The sequence below is a fragment of the Marmota monax genome, unplaced genomic scaffold (assembly GCF_021218885.2).
Source record: "Marmota monax isolate L192 unplaced genomic scaffold, Marmota_monax_Labrador192_F-V1.1 WCK01_AAM20220418_F8-fsc00004, whole genome shotgun sequence".
Classification (NCBI taxonomy): domain Eukaryota; kingdom Metazoa; phylum Chordata; class Mammalia; order Rodentia; family Sciuridae; genus Marmota; species Marmota monax.
The window spans coordinates 34,606,798-34,625,786 of NW_026692881.1; the positions used below are offsets into that span (position 1 = coordinate 34,606,798).

The window sequence follows — 18,989 nt, forward strand, 5'->3', positions numbered from 1 at the left end:
AAAGGAGCCTGCTGGAGCACAACCCTTGTCAAAACGATTCTTATTTAAAAAACCAGAAAAGAATTTATTATATCCCAAGTTACTGGTTATCCGTGGCCACCTAACGAATAAAAGGAAAGATTTTATTTTGATAATCTGAAAGACAAATGGCAACAGGGGACCGCTTCACTGAGCGTGCTTGGGATGGTCTCCCAAACCCACGGCAACACTAAGCTTAACATCACGGGCAAACGACAAGACACCTCACACAGCCCCAAGGTCTGGGTTACCAGACCTTGATTTAGAACTTCTAGGCCCCAGAACTAGAAGCAAATGTGTGTTGTATCAAGCAAATTCATTTGGGATCATTTGTTACTTTAAGCCATTCATCTGTCCCAATACCGCCCATGCAGGCTGAGCAAAGAGACCAGCCACCGTGAATACCAAAAAGGCTCCACTCCTCATGGTGTCGCCTGAGCATTTTTAAAATGTCCTGAGAAGACCTGCATCCCTTATTTTAAAATATAAACTAGAAACCTAAGTCTCTAGACCAAACTCAAAACTGGAATCACCTCTACCAAGGAGCTTAGTCATTGATTGGCTCTCTATTCACGCATTCATTTATTTAATAAATATGAATGTCACTGTATGCCAGGAAATACAGGAACTAGCAGACAATCTTTGGCTTAACAGATGTGGCCCCGAAAGAAACACAAGGAGAAGCCAGTCCCCCAGCCTGGGCTGACTTTTGGACTGTCGGGGAGAAGGCCCGACACAGGGGATGCCTGCCATTGCTTCCTGGGCCTCATTGTCTTGTAGCTCTTTCTCTGCAGAGAGAGTTCTCAACAAAGTGCACCCCCACACACACTTCCTGTTGAGTGGCTTTCAAGAAGGTTCCTCTCCAGTGGAGTGGGGCTCTCTGCAGAAATCCTACTGAGGCTACCAAGCCAAGGTGTGCTGGCATCTACACCCAAGGTTCCTCAAGAATTAAGCAAAAACCAACTGAAAGATGGGCTAAGAACTGGAACAGACGTTTTTCCAAAAACAACATACAAATGGTGAACAGGTGTGTGAAAAGATGCGTCATTACTAATCCTCAGCAAAATACAAACCAAAATCACCATGGGCTGTCACCTCACACCTGTTAGGGTGGCTAATGGGGAGGATGTAGAGAGTGGATCTCCTGCCCACACAGCTGGTGGGGGTGCAAAACAGTGCGGCCTCCATGAAAAACAATATGGAGGCTCCTTTAAAAAAAAAGTCAAAACAGAACGACCATTTGGTCCCACTTCGAGGTATTCATCCAAAAGAACTCAGGATCTGAGACATGAGCACACCCACGTTCCTCACAGCTCCACTGTCAATCAAGATATTGATTCAGCCAATATCCCAAATCTCCATTGACCAATGAATGGAAAAATTAAAAATGTGATCTCTACATACAACGGGAAACCATTAGCTTTAAAAAAAAAAATGGAAATCGTGCCATGGATGACAACGTGGATGAAACAGGGCAGCCGCGGAAGCAGAGGCACTGCAGGATGCAGCTCGTGTGCGGGGTCTGCATAGCCAACTGCATACCCTCAGAGTGCAGGGGTGGCCGCCAAGGCAGATGGGGGGTTGCTGGTCGGGGGCATAAACTGTCAGTCAAGCAGGGTGAATAAATTCCAGAGATCTGCTGTACAACCTTGCACTTACTCAACTGAAAGATGTTAGATAGCAGATGAGGACATGTTAGGACAGAACATCTCGTGTGAGGTATTCTCAAAAGAGGCATGGTGTCCCACGCCTGTAACCCCAGTGGTTCGTGAGGCTGAGGCAGGAGGATTTCGAGTTCAAAGCCAGCCTCAGCAATAGCAAGGCACTAAGCAACTCAGTGAGACCCCATCTCTAAATAAAACACAAAACAGGGCTGGGGATGTGGGTTAGTGGTCAAGTGCCCCTAAGTTCAATCCCTAGTATCCCCCCAACTAAAAAAAAAAATAAAGATAAAATAACCACAAGTTCACACAGCAGTGCTGTCAGGGGCACACTCCACCCAATCACTGCTCCACCCTCATGCCTACATGTACCAACCAGCCTCCCCCTTTCTCCCTGAAGTGTAGGTACCACTGCCTTCAACCTGCAGCTTCAAAACAGCCAGGGGAAATGAGGATGCCCGGGCCAGCCCAACAAACACACCAAGGATGTCTCCATACCACACCTAGGACCCCAGTGCTCTAATCAGAATGATAGATGTCTAGGCCTTTCTATATTTGGGGCTTTCAGATTAAAATATCATTTAGTGGAATTTGTTGGACAAGAGCCAGACCATGTGCAAATTGATTTTACTCCACCAGTCTGTTGCTTGCCCTCAAAAACTTTTTAAGAAAGAAAAAGTACCAGTGGTTATCTTCAGCACATTTATTTCTATAATCTCCCATCGCTTCGCAGATACCTATGTCTCTGCATTATAAAGATAAGGATGTCAGAGCCCTCAAGAAGTCATTCATCTGTCCCAATATCACCCATGCAGGCTAAGCAATCACCCCACAAGTCAAGACTTCTAGTTTTTCTGGGCAGAAAATGTCAAACCTTGGTGTCTTCAAATGTCATGTGAAAGTGCCACTCTTTGGCTGACATGTTTTCTCAGGCACAAGCCTTGGGGCCTGGTGTGTCACCAGCAATGAAGGAGGTATGTTTTCATGGTGGCTGGCTCCGTCCATGTGGGAAGGACTAAGTTGAGTCCACTTACACACACTCCTCTTCCTCACTCCCCAACATACCTCCTACCAAGAGATTTAACAGCTTAGAGAGGCCATTGCCTGGGCTGGACCCCACAGCAGGTTCACAAACATGCCCCTTTGTACCTGTCAAGACCGAAGACAGCTCATTCCTTCCCTCAGAAAAGTGAATTGTAGGTATCAACTCATTCCCTGGCTCAGAGTTTCACTCAAATGTGTATACCTGTGTGTGTGAGTGTGTGTAAGACAAATATTGACAGTGGGCCTAAGATATCTTTTGAAACAAAAGTCCTATAAAACCTTTAATATCATAAGCCAGATTTGCCATATTTCAAAACAAGCCCTCTTTCTGAAACATACTAGTTTCTAGTAAATCGTTTCACAAGCAAACATCACTGAGCACATCCTACCAAAAAACGCCGCCCCGTGAACAAGGAGCGCTTTCAGAGCACCGCCGCCTCTGGCCTGTGCCAGCCTCCGACGGGCATCAGTCGCTGGGGCAACACTGGCAGGGCCTGCTTCAGGGCTGGGGCCTCGCTTTCCTTGTGGCCAGAGCACTGCTGAGCTGCAGTTATTAAGTTATTCCACTGTTATCCGGACTATTTTCACCAAAAAAAAAAAAAAGCCCCGTGCAATGGTTTAATGTTATTACATTTGCGAATTACAGCATGCCAAATGTCACCGCTGGCAGACCTGAATTCATCTTTGCAAATTTTCTCACCTTTTATGAAATAGCCTCTTAGCCACCCCTTCACCCCCTCTGCTCTTTCTCACTTGAGGTACAAAAACTGCAGGCAGGATCGTTCTGTAATAGAAACCTTACACCATCTTCCAAAACTTATTACAGCTGCTTTCAGTATAAAATGAAACCTCCGAGAACGTTATTTAAAATGTTTCTAAAAAGTCAGTAGGCCTCATGTTTCGTTTTTCCACATCAGGCTTTGATTTCCTTTGCAACCTTATTCTCTGCCCTTAAACAAGTTGGAGAACGAGGCCTGAAACATCTTGGAAAAGGTCCCAGGATGCCAGCATCTGCGGAGCACCACACGCCTCTTCTTGTCACCTTCAGCCATGGATCGCTCCTTGGTGTCCACCACCCTGAAGAGCAGGGGTCAGGAATGGACGACGGTGCCTGCACTTCTGTTCTGACTTCTGAGGTGCTGGGGCAAAAGCCAGAGACGGATGGCCATGACGAAGCTGTCCGGGCAGAGGGGACGGGCCAGGGCAAGAGGAACAATGGCCCTCCAACAACGAACCTGCTGCCCCGGAACCTCACCAGGCCCTGGGCAAGCAGAAACCCTGGGTTTGCAACTTTTCTCAGCAAGCTGAAATCAAAGGGCTTAGTCCAGGAATTATTTCTGCATGAGGGACGGAGCCCAGCGCTGGCTCAGCTCTTCTTCTGAGTGATAACAAAGTCACATCTCCCCACCAGGAGGGACTTGCCATGTTAAGCAAGGTTCTCTTTTGGCATGTTTCATTCAGGTGTTATATAAAACAGATTTCTCTCTCTGCAGGGGGAGCGAAATAAACCTGTGAAAAACCAAAGGGCTGATGAACAGCTCACCTCTGATTTTTTTTTAATACTTATTTTTTTTTACAATATCTTTGTTTTATTTTTATGTGGTGCTGAGGATTGAACCCAGTGCATCCTGCGTGCGGGGCGAGCGCTCTACCTCTGAGCCACAATCCCAGCCCCCTCGCCTCTGATTCTTGACTGCAATTTTAAAATAGGTATGTTCTGAGCTCGGCAGGTTGCACGTGGACCTTCTGTGGACCTGAAGCAGGGTGAGAACCTTCATTTAAAATAGCGACTCAGAGGTCCCTGTGCGGATTCCAAATTAAGACACAATGGAAGGCTGTCCAAAGGGTGCGGCTGCGGTCGACAGGACAGTTGGCTGCAGTGCTGGAATGAGGTTCCACCGAATCAACGCGTAGTAAACACAGACTGGAGCCCTTAAAACACACTCCCTCCCGCCTTCACTCCCTCTCCCTCTCCCGCCCGGTTTTCAAGTGTCCACTTCACTAAAGCAGAAAGTGCAGCTGCTAAGAGGCTAAGTATCCATGCTGGCCCTCTCAAGTCCAGCTCTGTCGCTGGGGGCCATAACCAACTACAGACGGCAGAGGAAAACACAGCCTGCTTCATTACAAGAAGTAATCATGGAGCGAGAGGGAAAAAAAGAAAATACCTGAGTGACAAAGAATAAATCTTTGTTAATTGACCATTGAAACTTTACAACATGCCAGTCCTCTGCTGGACATAAGAATAGGCTCACTCATAGGAGATCTACAGCTTTTGCTCTGACATGGCTAAGGCCATAAAAACGTCCACAGAGCAGAGAGGCCTCCTGTCTACAGGCTCAGTAAACACGCATCCCAGAGATCAGGAGGAGAACCAGGCTCTTAAATTACACCTATAAATTAATCAAGCCCAGAGCCGCTGGTTTCCCAGCACACACTGGTTGGTCTATTTCTCCCCCCAAACTTAAGCAGCACTTGCCACAAAGAACCAGCTCAAAACCACTCTCTGGCAGCAGGACACCAGGAGTCTGTGAATCGAGTTCCCCGGGATCGATCTAGAAGTGGCCAATCTCCTGCTCTCCGGCCCCCATTCACTGAAGAAGCATGGATCACCTTACCTGCTCTGCCTCTAAATTAAAATCAAAATTTAATTACCCTTCCTCCAAAAAGGCAGTTTCTTAGCAACTGCAAGGAGCTGAATAGGGAAAGAACACTCCGAGATTTAGAAAAAAAGTGAAAACAACTGAGAATTCTGTTTTCTAAAGCCCAGCCTAGCTTTCTTAGAAAAATAATAGGCAGTGGTTGCTTTTGTTGCATAAAAATGCACTAAACCACTGAGCATGAGGATCAGTTATGAGGAGGAGGAGGAGGAGGAGGAGGAGGAGGAGGAGGAGGAGGCGGAGGCCACTGCTTATCAAAGCCTTCTGAAGTTGGAGGAGCCAGATAACTTGCTAAAGGCCTCAAGGCTCACTACAATTACTAGAGTGAGTTCACTGCCTTGTCAAGGCTTGGCCCCAGGCAGCCAAGCCAGACAGGCTAAATCCAGTTGGGTTCTGAGTTTTGTTTTGTTTTCCCCAAGTTTTAAAAATGATCAGCAGAAAAAGGTAAGACCCGCTTAGGAAGAAACCATACACTTGGGAAAGAGTCCCAGTGGCCATGGCCAGTGCTTCAGCATGCCCTGTTCTGAACAGATGAGGGGCCCTGGGCGCTGGGTACCCTGAGTGACTTCAAGAAACAAAACCACACCCTGTACCTGACCAGTCTCTGCCCCTGACCTCCTTCAGTATTGTTCTCCCATCCCCTTTGCTGCACGGTCACCCAGCGCCTCACCTTCTGCCCAGACACCTGCCTCTGGACACTCATGAAGAATGGGGGCTGGGGATCCAGCATCATTTTGCAGAGACAGCAAAGTCTGCAGAACAAGCTTGTTTGGGGAAAAATGAAGTGTCTTCCCTCCAGCATGAGCTGAAGTCACAAAGTGACTCGTGAGGCTGCACCATGTGAAATGCTAGAAGCCAAACACCACTAATTCCTTTGTGCCTGCTCACCAGCGTGGACAAGCGGGGTGCAGGGCAGGTGGGGGCTGGGGCCTGGGAAGACCCGCAGGGGAGGCGAACACCTTCCCTCATGAATGTCGCAGACCATATGATTTGGCTGGGACTGAGCAGCTTTTACCTGCAGGGTGTCAATTTGGATCTTCTCCTGAAGACAAATTACAGGAGCAGGACTGTGTGTGTTAATTACGCCTCCGATGTTTAAGATATCAAGCTCTGTGACTTCATAAAGTTAAGCCAGAGCTGACCACTCTTTGGTGACCAGAAAGCCTTGCCAAATTTAGATTTTAAAAATGCCTCTCCTTTTGTTAAAAGGAGAAATGCCTTTGAGATGATGAGAAAGTTCTAGAGACGGACAGTGTCGAAGGCTGCACAACGATACAATGAAGGTGCTGAAAGTTGCAGAATCGTCTGTTCAAAAATGGTTAAAATGGTAAATTTTATGCTATGCATCTCTTCCCACCATTTTCTGAAAAAAGAAGACGTGGCGAAGGCGACAATGGCAGAGTGCATCCGATATGTCTCCAGGGTCACGGGAAAGGGCCCTTCTCAGATCGCTAAGTGTGTTTATCTTGTCGGGTTTACCAAATGAAAGCTTTTCAATCTTCAATACAAAGAATCCGCACAAGGTCCCTCCCTGTACTGTGCTCCAGGGTGGACACTGATGCAAACTCAGACGTCAGGTCTCTGCAAGCTCCCTCCTGAGGAGTGGGGGTAAACACAGCTGAGAGCAATCCCGCTGGGCTCCAGCACCTCCACTGGCTTAGGGGGAGCACTCCCTTCAGGAATGCAACATTATCAGCTGGTGTCTGCCTAGCTGGGTTTCCTCCATGGGAAGAGCGTGCTGGAAAAGTTAGCTGGTTTTCTGTTTTGTTTTGTTTTTTTAATTGTTCAGGAATTTAAAATACCCTTTTGTTAGAAAGGCTGAGTTCCAAATTACAGTAGTTTCTCCTAAATGATTTGCAAAGATGCTAAAAATTTAAAAAAAATCAAACCAGCAGCAAGCCCCTAGTCAAGTCAAAATGAATTTCCTTAAGCTTAAAATGTTTTTCAACTATTTACCAAAAAGACCCTTTTGAAATCTGTCCTAGAAAAATATTCACACAGGTGCTTAATAAATGGGTGTAGACAAAGCTTGTCATTGTAGCTTTTTTTTTTTTTTTTTTGGTAACTGGAAAATAAAAGATGTGCACAACCTCAAGGTGATTAAATGACTTATGCTATATGCATGATGGGCCAGCACACTGCTGCTAATAAGCATGAAGATCGATGCGGACATGGAAGAATGTCCACAGTACAAATGTTCCTAGCTTTCATCAACCCCCATCCTCTGAAATGCCTTTCTTCTAGAGGAAGTCCAGAAAGACCTATGCTAATCTCTCAGATATGTTTTGCTCCTGGGGTGGTTGGAGCAGAAGGAAAAGCTTTCAGCCCATCTGAGCAAACAAGAAATGCCTCCCTTTGGCACAACGACATGGGAGGTTGAACAATAAACCCCATTTGTTTTCTTGGGGACAAAACTCAGACACTGAAAATAACTGTGGTTTTAGATACTCCTTAGGACAAGCATCACCTAAAGAGAGGCTTTGAAATTGTCACCCAGATCTCAAGAGGCTCAGATCCAAACTCTCTTTCTGAAGGTGCTATTCTGCTCCGTGCTCAGGGGGGGCAAGATGCTGCAGTCAGCCCCCACCAGCCCATAACAAGCACTCCACCATCATCTCACAGACAGGATGATTTGGCTTCTTTTGGACAAAACCACAGATTTTAAGGACTATGTCCTTCACCTTTCTGTCTCATTCCAGGGCATGAACCAAACCAGTAAGGTAAGAACTTCTTTTTTCAAGTGAAACACAGCTTCCAAGACCCCTTCAGAGAACAGCCAGTGCTCAACCCTCCACAGACCACTACCTCCCTGACCTGGGGGAGGACAGAGCTGGGCACTGTCTGATGACCTTAGGGATGGATGGAATCCTACAGCGAAGGTGCTTCAGGAATCTCCACGTCCCCCCATCATCTCTTCACTGTGACGGTTTGGGGTCTCTCACGCTATGAAATGAGAACTCCAAGGGGACAAAGTGTGTCTCATTCAAGTGACTGTCACCTGGGAGGCCAAGTACAGGCTGTGCTGACATTATGTGCCCCACAGACGAGGGCTCAGCATTACAAAAGAGTAAATACAGGCAGCCCCAGCTGGAGTGTTCTTTCTCCAAACAGGGACAACAATAATCTCCCTGGCCCCCGTCTCTCTTCTCAGAAGCAGGAGAACAACTTCTCCACAGCAACACTGGTGTCCTCCGTCACCTTCTCCCCACAGCCTCCTGCACCAGACCTGTTTCGTGACAGATCCAACCTCAAAGCCACCCTTCCAATCAGACCTGTTCTCCCTGTCACAGCCTCCCTTCTCCTGGACTGGGAACATGAACCAAATGTGAGCAGGGGAATAAGTGGTGGGGCCCTAAGGGAAACCTGGGGACGCACCTCTAATAAGGAGAAGAACTCAATGGCAGGTCCCCATGCGCATCCCAGGGAGGTGGCATGAAATCTCCCAATGGGGTCTTTCAGTTTGTATAAGTAGCTGTTGATTCAGCTGTGATGAATACTGTGTTTACAGAAAATCTCTCTGAAGGTCCTGCTTCAGAACTGGAACACTAAGCACTACAAAACTCCAAATGTAATAACTCATCAGAATACTTTCCTATTAAGGTTAATATGCCTTACCTAAAATACTAGGAGCTAGAAATCTTTCAGAATTTGGACTTTCTCAGAGGTTAAAATATTTGCATAGACCTTACCAGTTGAGCATCCCTAATCCACAAAATCTAAAATTCAAAAGGCTCCACAATCAAACTTCTGTAATTTTGTCAATCAATGTGACAATCATTGGCCTACAATGGAATCAATATGATGTTCAAAAGTTTTGGACTTCAACCAAGGCATTGTGGCATATACCTATAATCCCAGCTATTTAGGAGGCTAAGGCAGGAGGATCATAAGTTCAAAGCCAGCCTCAGCAATTGAGCAAGACCTTGTCCCCAAAAAAAAGGGCTGGGGATGTGGCTCAGTGGTTAAGCACCCCTGGGGTCAATCCCTGGTACCAAAAAAAAAAAAAAAAAAAAAAGTTTTGGATTTAAGCTTTGGGACTTTCAGATCAGGGATGCCCCACCGTATTTCAATTTGGCCACACAGAAACCGAAGTTCTGGAACACTGTGCATTCTGTGGCTGCTGCAGATAAAGCCTTATCTTCATGCCAAGCTCACTGCCCAGCACTGATAAAGTGGCTTTCTCTGTGCCCAGGCCTCACCTGCATCTCACCTGCAGGTATGGCAAAAAGACCTGCTTCTTATATAAAACTGCAAAACACTGGGGCTGGGGCTGGAGTTCAGTAGTAAAGCGCTTGCCTCGCATGTGTGAGGCGCTGGGTTTGATCCTCAGCACCACATAAAAAATGAATAAAGATACTGTGTGTTCATCTACAACTAAAAAAATATTTTTTAAAAAAGTGCAAAACATTAACCTGATCATAACACTTCTGCATCCTCTTTGCCCACAGACTCAATGCCAAAGATCAACCACAGACCAAATATTAGCCCTCTCTCCAGCCACCTCAGCTGGACCTCCTGCCAGAATCAAAAGCAATCAATAAAGCTTCCTTCCTCAACTGTGGACCAAAGGGCACCTGGCGGCTTGCAGAGGACATGACAAAAAGCTGATATGGTCAAGCACTAACATGCCCTTTCCACGCTGGCTCCACAGACCCCCCCTGCTCCCAGAATCTGGAAGGAGTCACTTCTTGCTGGGAAAGTACTTAGTTGCCGGTCAGTACTTGGAGCCATCATGCTGTTGTCCACTGGCCAGCCTTTGCCCCTGGAAGCTCTGCTGCGAAACAGGAATGAAGAACTGCTCTGTTGCAATTGGACACTCATTAAACAGTGGCGACCAGGAGTTTTGAAATTTCTGTCCTGGAGGACGGGCTGACGCCGACCACTCCTTTAATCAGGGACAGGCTGTGGATCTCACTGGAGACGGGACAGGAGGTGTGGGATCACCTGCTGAGGGTCACCTGGGGCTGTTACTGATGGCAATGCCCTTTCACCACCTCACCTCCCAGGGCGCTGCTCAGCATGTGGGTCATCACCCCACGGGACAGCTGAGAGGACAGAGCTTCAGAGACACCATCACTTCCTAAGGCTACAGAGCTGGCAAAGGATGGACGGGATTTGACATCCCCACCACCTCCGTAATTCCCAACTGAACATCCTCAGGTCAGCGCTCTCTGGCAAGGAGACCCCCCGGGCCAACTGCAGTAACCAAGGGGTTTGGAGAAAAGGCCAAAATGGCCGCCCAAGCCACTAGAGCAGCTCAGGTACACACTTCCGGCTCAACCGCTGCTCCAGTGCCACTCACACAGGGCCTGCCGTGACCTGTGACCTGGCAAGCCACCTCCATCCCACCTGGGTAGGGGGCTCTCTGCCTCTCTCCAGCTGGACTGCAAAACCCCAGCACAGGCACACTCAGCCAGTGTCGGCCTCAGGCCCCACGTCTTAGCCTCAGAGCAACAAACGGAGAAGAATTCACTGGCTGCGAGATCACAGATATGCAGTCTTCAAATGAAGGCTGGCCAGGAGGCTCAAGGTCAAGACGCTTCAAGTTCAGAACCTCACAGGACTCCAGAGAGCGGAGGAAACAGAGCGCTAAAGCCAGAGGGAGGCCGGGCATGTGGTGCACTTCAGTGCTTCTGCCAAGGCTGCTCCTCACCGCGGGGCAGTCGGCATGAGCCTCGCCCATAACTAACTAGGCCACCCCTCTTCACGGACATAAAGGCCATTCTGCTCCAGGTTCACATTCCAGATGTGGCCCGGGGCCTCCCACTCCTTAATCCCTGGGCCTTCACACCAGAGCCTCCACATTCCTGGGACAGAGGCTCTTCAGGGCCGCTGCACAACTCGGGTCGTCTCTCCTACTGGAGCTGGGGACTGGGCTGCCAGCCGCGCAGCGCCAGGGGGGACGCCTCCTTCCTCCTGAGCACACACCTGAGGGGGAGTCAGCGTGGAACGGATTCCTTCATGCTTTCGGGCCGTGTCCCATCATGTCCAGAGCCAAGTTACAGAGGATTTATGTCAAGGCGAGTCAACAGCGCCATTCTGGTCTGTCACCAGGCAAGTTGGGGCTGGTGCTGAAGCTTGCACGATCTCCACCCAGCCAGAGGGCAGCGCAGCCCCCGATGGGCCCCAACCCGCCCCTCCAACACGGACTGCTGCTCACGGCTTCAGCTCCGGGGTGGGGTGAAGTTCTAGAAAGGTAAATTCACAGGGGAGAAGATACGGCCAGCCTCAGCAAATGCACTTCTCATCCTACACACCCAATGCCGGGTGAGTGGTCTCAGGGGGTGCAGAACTGGAACCCCAAGCAGGAAAAGCTCACAGTCCAAAGCCAAAGGGTCTTTGTGGGTGAGGAAGAGCAACCAGTCTTTGAATACTTCCGCCTCCTGTGGTTTTGGCAGTGAAGAGCTGGAGGTGGGGTGGGGTCGCAGCAGCTCCTTCTCAGTTGCCACTGGTCCACACCACAGCGAGCCCAACAGGAAGGCGCTGGCATGCCCTGACCCAGGAGTCAAAAACGCCTGGGCTGAGACCTTGCTCTGCTGTCATCAAGTCCTTGCACGAATCACTCACCCTCCTGGAATGGATTTCCTCTGCTGTAAGATGGACCGGTGGAGGTTGGGATCAAGAGGCCAACTCAGTGAACTTCAAGCATTTGAACTCTATGATTCTCTTCTGCAAGTGCAACAACCCAATCAGTCTTAGGATGGCCTCAATCAAAGGTGGAACTAGGAATCGGGAATGGCAGCCACTGGCCAGTTCTTTTGGTACCAATATGGCATTCAGGCTTCTGATGGAGCAAATGAAAGCTATTAAAGATACCTTCTAACCCTCAAAAGAATCCAGCTTTTGAAGGGGGGAAACTGGCATTGGTGGCTGGTCACCTGCGTGCCAATGTGGCATTTTCACCTGCTAACCCACCTGAGGCCTCACGAACAACTGTGGGTTGAATTGTGGCCCCAGGAGTGACTGTCCATGTCCAAATCCCTGAGCCCAAGGATGTGGACTTACAAAGAAACCATGCCTTTGTAGATGTAATGAAGTTAAGGATACAGAGATTAGACCATCCTGGGTTTAGGGTGGGCTCTGAATCCAATGACAGGTGTTCTCATAAGAAAAAAACAGAGGAAGATCTGAGATACAGAAGTGAGATGTGTGGGGGTAGAGGCAGAGACAGAAGTGATATATTTCTAAGTCAAGGACTGACAATGGCCACTGGAAGCTGTAACAGAGCCATGAAACCTGGTGACACCTAAATTTTGGACTTCTGGGCTCCAGAAGTATAAGTGAATGTGTATGTATTACTTCAAACAAACATGTTTGGGGTCATTTGTTATAGCAGCTCTAGGAACTAATACAGCCATCACAGGAATGAAGCAAGGATCGTCATTCCCATCCAACTGATGACAAAGGTGAGGCTTAGAAGAGCTAAGCCACTTGTTCCAACTCACCTGGTGCCCAAGTGTGCCCTCGAACAGATGTTCTACTCCTGTCACACCACCAGGCTGCTTTCGTTTCTAACACTCATGAGTCAGGCACAGTGAAAGTGAAGAGTTCATGACTTATCCTAGATGCAGCTTCTTGGTGGCAGGGCTCCCATCAGATCCAGGGCTTCAGCACCCCCCACTGATAAACCACAGCAAAGACTGACCACCTCCCACAGCCAGCTGTTTTTATTATTGTCACAATTATGTGACGTGGAGCTTTGAGCTCGTTTTCCCTTGATGTAAAAGGTTGAAAAGTAATGGTGTCGATTTTAATGAGGATCACGCAGGCTCCTAAAAGGACTCCCACAAATGCAAGCCTCCCCCGCTCACTACAACGGCTTGCTGTTTAATTCCGGAGCACAACAACGTCACTTAAATTACACGGCCTTTACACTAAAGTGCTTATGGGGATGCCTTTGCAAGGAAGAATTTCAGTGAAAAGATCTCACCCATTTTGATGCTTCCTCACATCTGAGCCACAAACCCAGGTATCATAGCAACAAGAATAAAACCTCACGAGAATGTGAGCAACAACAGAGCTCCTGACTTCCTGTGAGACAGGGGGAGTCGCTGATAAGCCGTGATCACGCGGCGACACACTAAATTTGGGCCCAAGGGCCACTAGAAGTTTGCGGCTGAAGCCTGAATCGTTCTTGTTTCCCTTGCTGAGATGTTCAGAAGGACTGCCAACCCTGTAAGTCTACACGAGGCTCTTTCGCTGACTCAATTCTTATTTTATTAGTGCTTCTCAAAGCAATTACTAGGGTTCTGAGCAAAGATGAGAGTATTTCACGCCTCCATCTTTACTGAAAATGTCTTATACTTCGCTGACTTTTGGCTTCTATTTATACAGAAGGTTCAAGGCTTGGAAAATTATTGGAGTTGAGTTTTAATGGATATTCCCAACCAGCATTGTGTCATTATTGGCCTGCGTTTAGCTGGGCGATCTCCCAAATTTGTGACATAATCAGGCCTCTCTCTGCGTTACTCCATACACTCAGGCTCCCTGCACATTACCCACTGAATCACACGCTCTTTTCAGCAAGACCGATTGCCAGGGGATTAACATTAGACAGCACAATTCCATTATTCAGCAGCCCGATTCAAATCCCAACCCTAAACTCTAAGAGAGATTTCAGGGCTTCACAGGGATGAGCTGCCAGAAAGCTCAAAGGGGAGGTGGGTGAGGGGCTTTTGAATGCCTGACATAACAACTCAACGGAAAACCTGCCCTAAGCAAGAGCCTGCTGCTGCAGGGCCCATGACAGGACTCTGTGATTCCTGGAGCGGCCCCAACCAACCTCAATGGACAATCGATGGACCTATGCAAAGCCTGACCCCTGAAGATGGCTGCAGCACCACTGGTTTTTTTCTTCCCTCCAACAATAAATTACTTAATTACAAAATTAGGTATTTAGAACTTTTAACCCCAAATCCAACTTGCTTTCCTTAACTGGAAACACTTCTTGTCAAATGCGGTACACATGCAGCCCAAAGTAAATTCCAAGTCACCTACCCTTTGATGGATGGATTTATATATAGTACATGAATGCCAAAATTCATATTGACCATTTTCTTCTCATATTTGAATATTAGGCCTCTTTCTGTTTTGTAAAATATACGAACATAGTAGTTCTAAGAATCATACCACAAATCTCTACAAGAAAAGGGGACTGTAAGTCATTCTTTATCCATAGGACAGACATTGTACAAAGGTCTATCAAATTCCATATGAAGGCTTCAGAATGACTCAAATGCTCGAATAAATCTTCTTTTCAGGGGATGCTTATGTGCAAATGCAAATAAAGACTTTATCGTGCAGAGTGTCTTGTGAATTTAACTTCTTTTAATTTGACAGAAAGCCAAAATAGTTTTAATTTTCAGTTAACCTAAATCTTCAATTAACCAAATCTACACCATTTAGTTAATCCAGGTTTGTTTTTTTTTTTTTTTCCAAAAGGTTTTTAATGGCTTGGAGGGCAATTCAAATACCTGTGGAATTTCTCTCTGTGAGGAGTTAACACATTTTATTATGAAAGGAGAAGAGATACCTACAGTGAGATAACACTGGGGGCACCTGCACAGGAAGTGACGTGAGAGACCGTGCCCCAGAGCACAGTGGGTGGGCATGTGCTCCCAGAGAGGACAACGGGTAGGGACCCTCCAAGACAGAGGAGAACCCTCTCGTCATCAACAAAACCCACCATAACAGGCAAAACTGGGGAAGAAATAGGAGCTTGCGAGACACTGGGCTACACGAGCTTAAGATGTTTGTTAAAATGCCTCTTCCTCCGCGCACTCGGATGGAAAGTACTTACAAACTCATCCATGTGGTTCCCTCTGCCCAGAGAACATGCATTCCAGGAACAGACCCTGACCTGGAGAGGCGGGCAACTCCTGACGCAAGGGGTCGGGCACCTGGACGTCCATCTTCCCACAGCCAGCGGGGGCTCAGCGCTGGTGATACCTTTTCCTTTCCTCTTCAGCCCACGTGACACCGTGGCCCTTCTTTAGGAAATGTTGCCTCTGTTTTTTGTTTTTTGGGTTTTTTGCAAGTGCGCGGGGGCAGGGGGCGTGTACCGTGGATTGAACTCAGGGGTGCTCAACCCCTGAGCCACATCCCCAGGCCTATTTTGTATTTATTTAGACACACAGTCTCACTGAGTTGCCAAGCGCCTCACTTTTGCTGATACTGGCTTTGATCCTCCTGCCTCAGCCTCCTGAGCCGCTGGGATTACAGGTGTGTGCCACCACGCCCAGTGCTGCCTGTTATAAAAGCAAAGTTCTCCTACAGCATATCCGACCCCTTTTCCACTCACATTTTCAGAGTAAATCTCAGGTTCTAGAATGCCAGACGATTCTTACCCTGTCCACCTTACAAAAGGTCAGGTTTGGGAACAACGGAGATATAGCAAAAACCCAGAAAACCAGCAGATGGGGAATCAGAACAGTCAAATAACAGAGTGCAGAAACAATGTGAAAATAATTTCCCCTTAAATATGGGGGAGGGACAAGCGAATCCACTATCATGGCTTCGAATGAGTCCACTAGAACCGGCTGCGAAAGGCCGGCCCGCAGCAGCAGACTCACCAACGACGTCGAGGTGGTAGGTGTGGTTGATGGACCCGTACTCGTTCTCCACCACACACGTGTAATTGCCTTTGTCGGACGGGACCACGCTTTCCATAATAAGACTCCAATGCTGGTTTCGTACCTGAAAAGATTCAAGTAAAGGTGGTCATTCAATAATCTTAGCACGGAAAACCAACTGCTCTGCTTTCTTATTGTAAAATGAAGTTGGTTGGGGCTGGGAATATAGCTCAGAGGTAGAAAATGTGCTTGGCATGTGCCAAGGCCCTGGGTTCAACCTCCAGCACCCGAAAAGAAAAAAAGGCAGAACAAGAAGTCCAGGGAGGGCAGAGAAAAATCACCTGGATTCTACACTGTGCTCACAACTGGTCCTCAGGATGGTGACAAATGAAAATAACTATCTTCAACATGTGAAGGCCTGTGGGGCAGATACTCAGGCACTCAAACACTCAGATGTGCAGGGGCATTAACTGTTTCCTCCAGGAGAACTTGAGTGGCCACGGGGCCTGAACAGCAACCTACAGTATGGATCTATCAGGTCACTCATCCCTGGGAGCCCCCAGCCCTAGAGCACCAACGAACTATCTAAAGTCAATGCTAGTAAGCACCAACAGTATGCCAGGCACCACCCTGAGCCCTCGGTCCTGACTTAGCTAAGTCCATCCTCTCAGGGAGCCCACGAGGAAAGCGCCATTACCCTTCCTGAACTTTCTGGTTCAAAGCCCCTCATTTCCCTCTTCCTGGCTTTCCCATGCTGTCTAGAAATCTCAAGAAGTTTCAGCTGAGAACACAAGTCTGCCACTTCCATCCCTAATGGTGGCTGAGTAGATGTCGTGTTCCCGAGATACACCCAGAATTCCAAATATGGGAGCAATGAATCCTTATGGAACTTCAGTTCTATATCCAGTTGCTTGCAAACTTCTTGAGACTTTGCAAAGATAAGCAGAACGTGTAAAAAAATAAATAAATAAACTATGGTGACTCCTACCCAGTCTGTAAATACGCAGACTAGATTCTAATGTTCTCACCCTGCTTTTGAAATATTTTCAATAGACTTAGATTCTTAAACAAAATTGAATTTTCCTTACCAGGAAAAAAAAATGCAAATTTTACTATCTTTAGTGTTCATGGCTTTAACATCTCCGTCCGAATCATTCTTAGTATTTTGGACGAGGCACTCCAGAGAAATGGAAAGAAAAAATAAAAAGTGAGGGACTACTAATCTCAGCTCTCATTTCAGGAATCTCAACTGACCTTCTGAATGACACCCTGGGCATCGCAAGTGTTTTCAGCCTTAATCACATAAAAACCCATAATACAGGCAGAGCCTTCGCAGGCACATGAGAGATTCAAGGAACTAAACCAGAGAATAAAGAAAATCATCCCGTAACTGCTCCAGTTATAAAAGCAGGAGGGCGGAGCAGCTGTCCACTTTGCCAACAGAGGTAAGGGACCACGGGAGCTCACCAGGGCCCACCGAGTTCACGTTAGCAGCGGCACTTCACAGCCTTCCTGCCGTCACTGCCGCCAGGTTCAGACAGACCACTGCTCGGCGCTGCCGGCCCCGTGGAGGATCACCAGGGGACAGGGGACTCTTCTCAAGAGCACAGGCAGCAAGTTCTGGGCAGTCACCCCACTCGGAGGCCCTGACTCTGGAGGTCATCTCACAGTCCCACTGTGAGCTGGTGATGGGAAAGTGATGTTTCGCAAGTAAGATCCCTGACACTGAAGAGCACCTGGGGCACCCGATCCACCGCAGAGAGAGTCCGTCTCCACTCAGGAGATAAGCCGTGCGCTTGGCTGGGCCAATAACTTGTCAGAGAACCAAAGCAAGGGGCCAGGTCTCCCTGTAGGAGAGAGAAAATTCTCCTGCGCAGGAGGGGTGTTCAGAACCTGGGGGAGTAGATACCAAATGGCCTGGTTCTATGAGAACTCCTGACCCCTGGGTACCACTAGAGCCAGAGGGCCTGAGAGGCAGGTACCAGCTCCCTGGCTTACCAAGAGGCAGGTGGCCCCACAAGGAGATGCTCCTTCACCCAGGGGTACAGATACAGTTCTCTCCTTGCCTCTGAGCCACCAGTCACGTGGAAGGCAAGACAGGGAGGCAGCAGAGACCAGCGTCACCAAGCCACGTAATCCAGCATTTAGCCCTGCTGTAAATATTCAGTTCTTTGAGCCCCCACTCAGATGTCATGCGCATAAGCCCTTAATCACCGCAGTGCCTGCCTCTGGACCCGGTCCAAACTGTCAATGTCTTTCTCGCGCCTGGACCCAGATTTGGCACACGGCATATTCCAAATGGAACTGAACCTGAACTGCATGGGGAGGGGACATTAAATCTTGGCATATGTAGCTTGGCATGGCAGCTACCCCAACCCCACCCCCAGGGGCACGTGGTCAGCCAGAGTGTCTTGCTGGGGCTGTGATATTCCACGCGAGATCCCTCTTGAAGGGACTATGCGCCCTCAATACTGACTTCCTGGAGATGTGCTACAAATATTAGCAAGTTAATGTTAATAAAATATTTTGACGACGAGAAGAAGCACATTTACCAAACAGGTGTTTCCATCCTCCCAGAACCTGGGCGGTGGGTCAATGCTGCCTTGTGCGGTACTGTTAATATTTACTTTTTACATCACTGATCCAGGGTTTGATTCCTTGACATACCACCAGGCCCAAATATTATGAGCTGTGGCATTTTCTAAATGGATGTCCTTAAAGCTGCCACCGGTGAGACTCTGGCTGGCACTTCTGTAGGGGACATCCTACCACTAATTAGTGGTTGCTTAATAGCAAGCAAAACAACAACAGTAACTTTATAAAAATTGAGACAAAGCATAAAGTTAATCCCTGTGTTTCCATTCCAAGCCTCAGTAAAAACTTACAGTGTCAACCCTCCAAAAAAACAGACGAGGTGCCCTTCGAGGCGTCTTTTAAATCCTCCCCCCCTCTCAGTGCTACAATTATTTTGTCAGGTCAAATGAACATATGCCGTCTTTGCTTACCCAGAACAGAGACTGTAAAATACCCAATAAACA

General features: G+C 47.9%; 1 protein-coding gene across 16 annotated transcripts in view; it reads right to left on the reverse strand.

The window, feature by feature from the left end:
- Fgfr2 (fibroblast growth factor receptor 2) overlaps nucleotides 1-18,989 on the reverse strand; it is a 99,396-nt gene that overhangs the window by 35,464 nt on the left and 44,943 nt on the right. For all 16 annotated transcript variants that reach the window (XM_058581351.1, XM_058581358.1, XM_058581350.1 and 13 more), the window contains one exon: nucleotides 15,952-16,075. In XM_058581351.1, coding sequence (XP_058437334.1) covers nucleotides 15,952-16,075 — 124 coding nt within the window. The remainder of the gene's footprint in view (nucleotides 1-15,951; nucleotides 16,076-18,989) is intronic.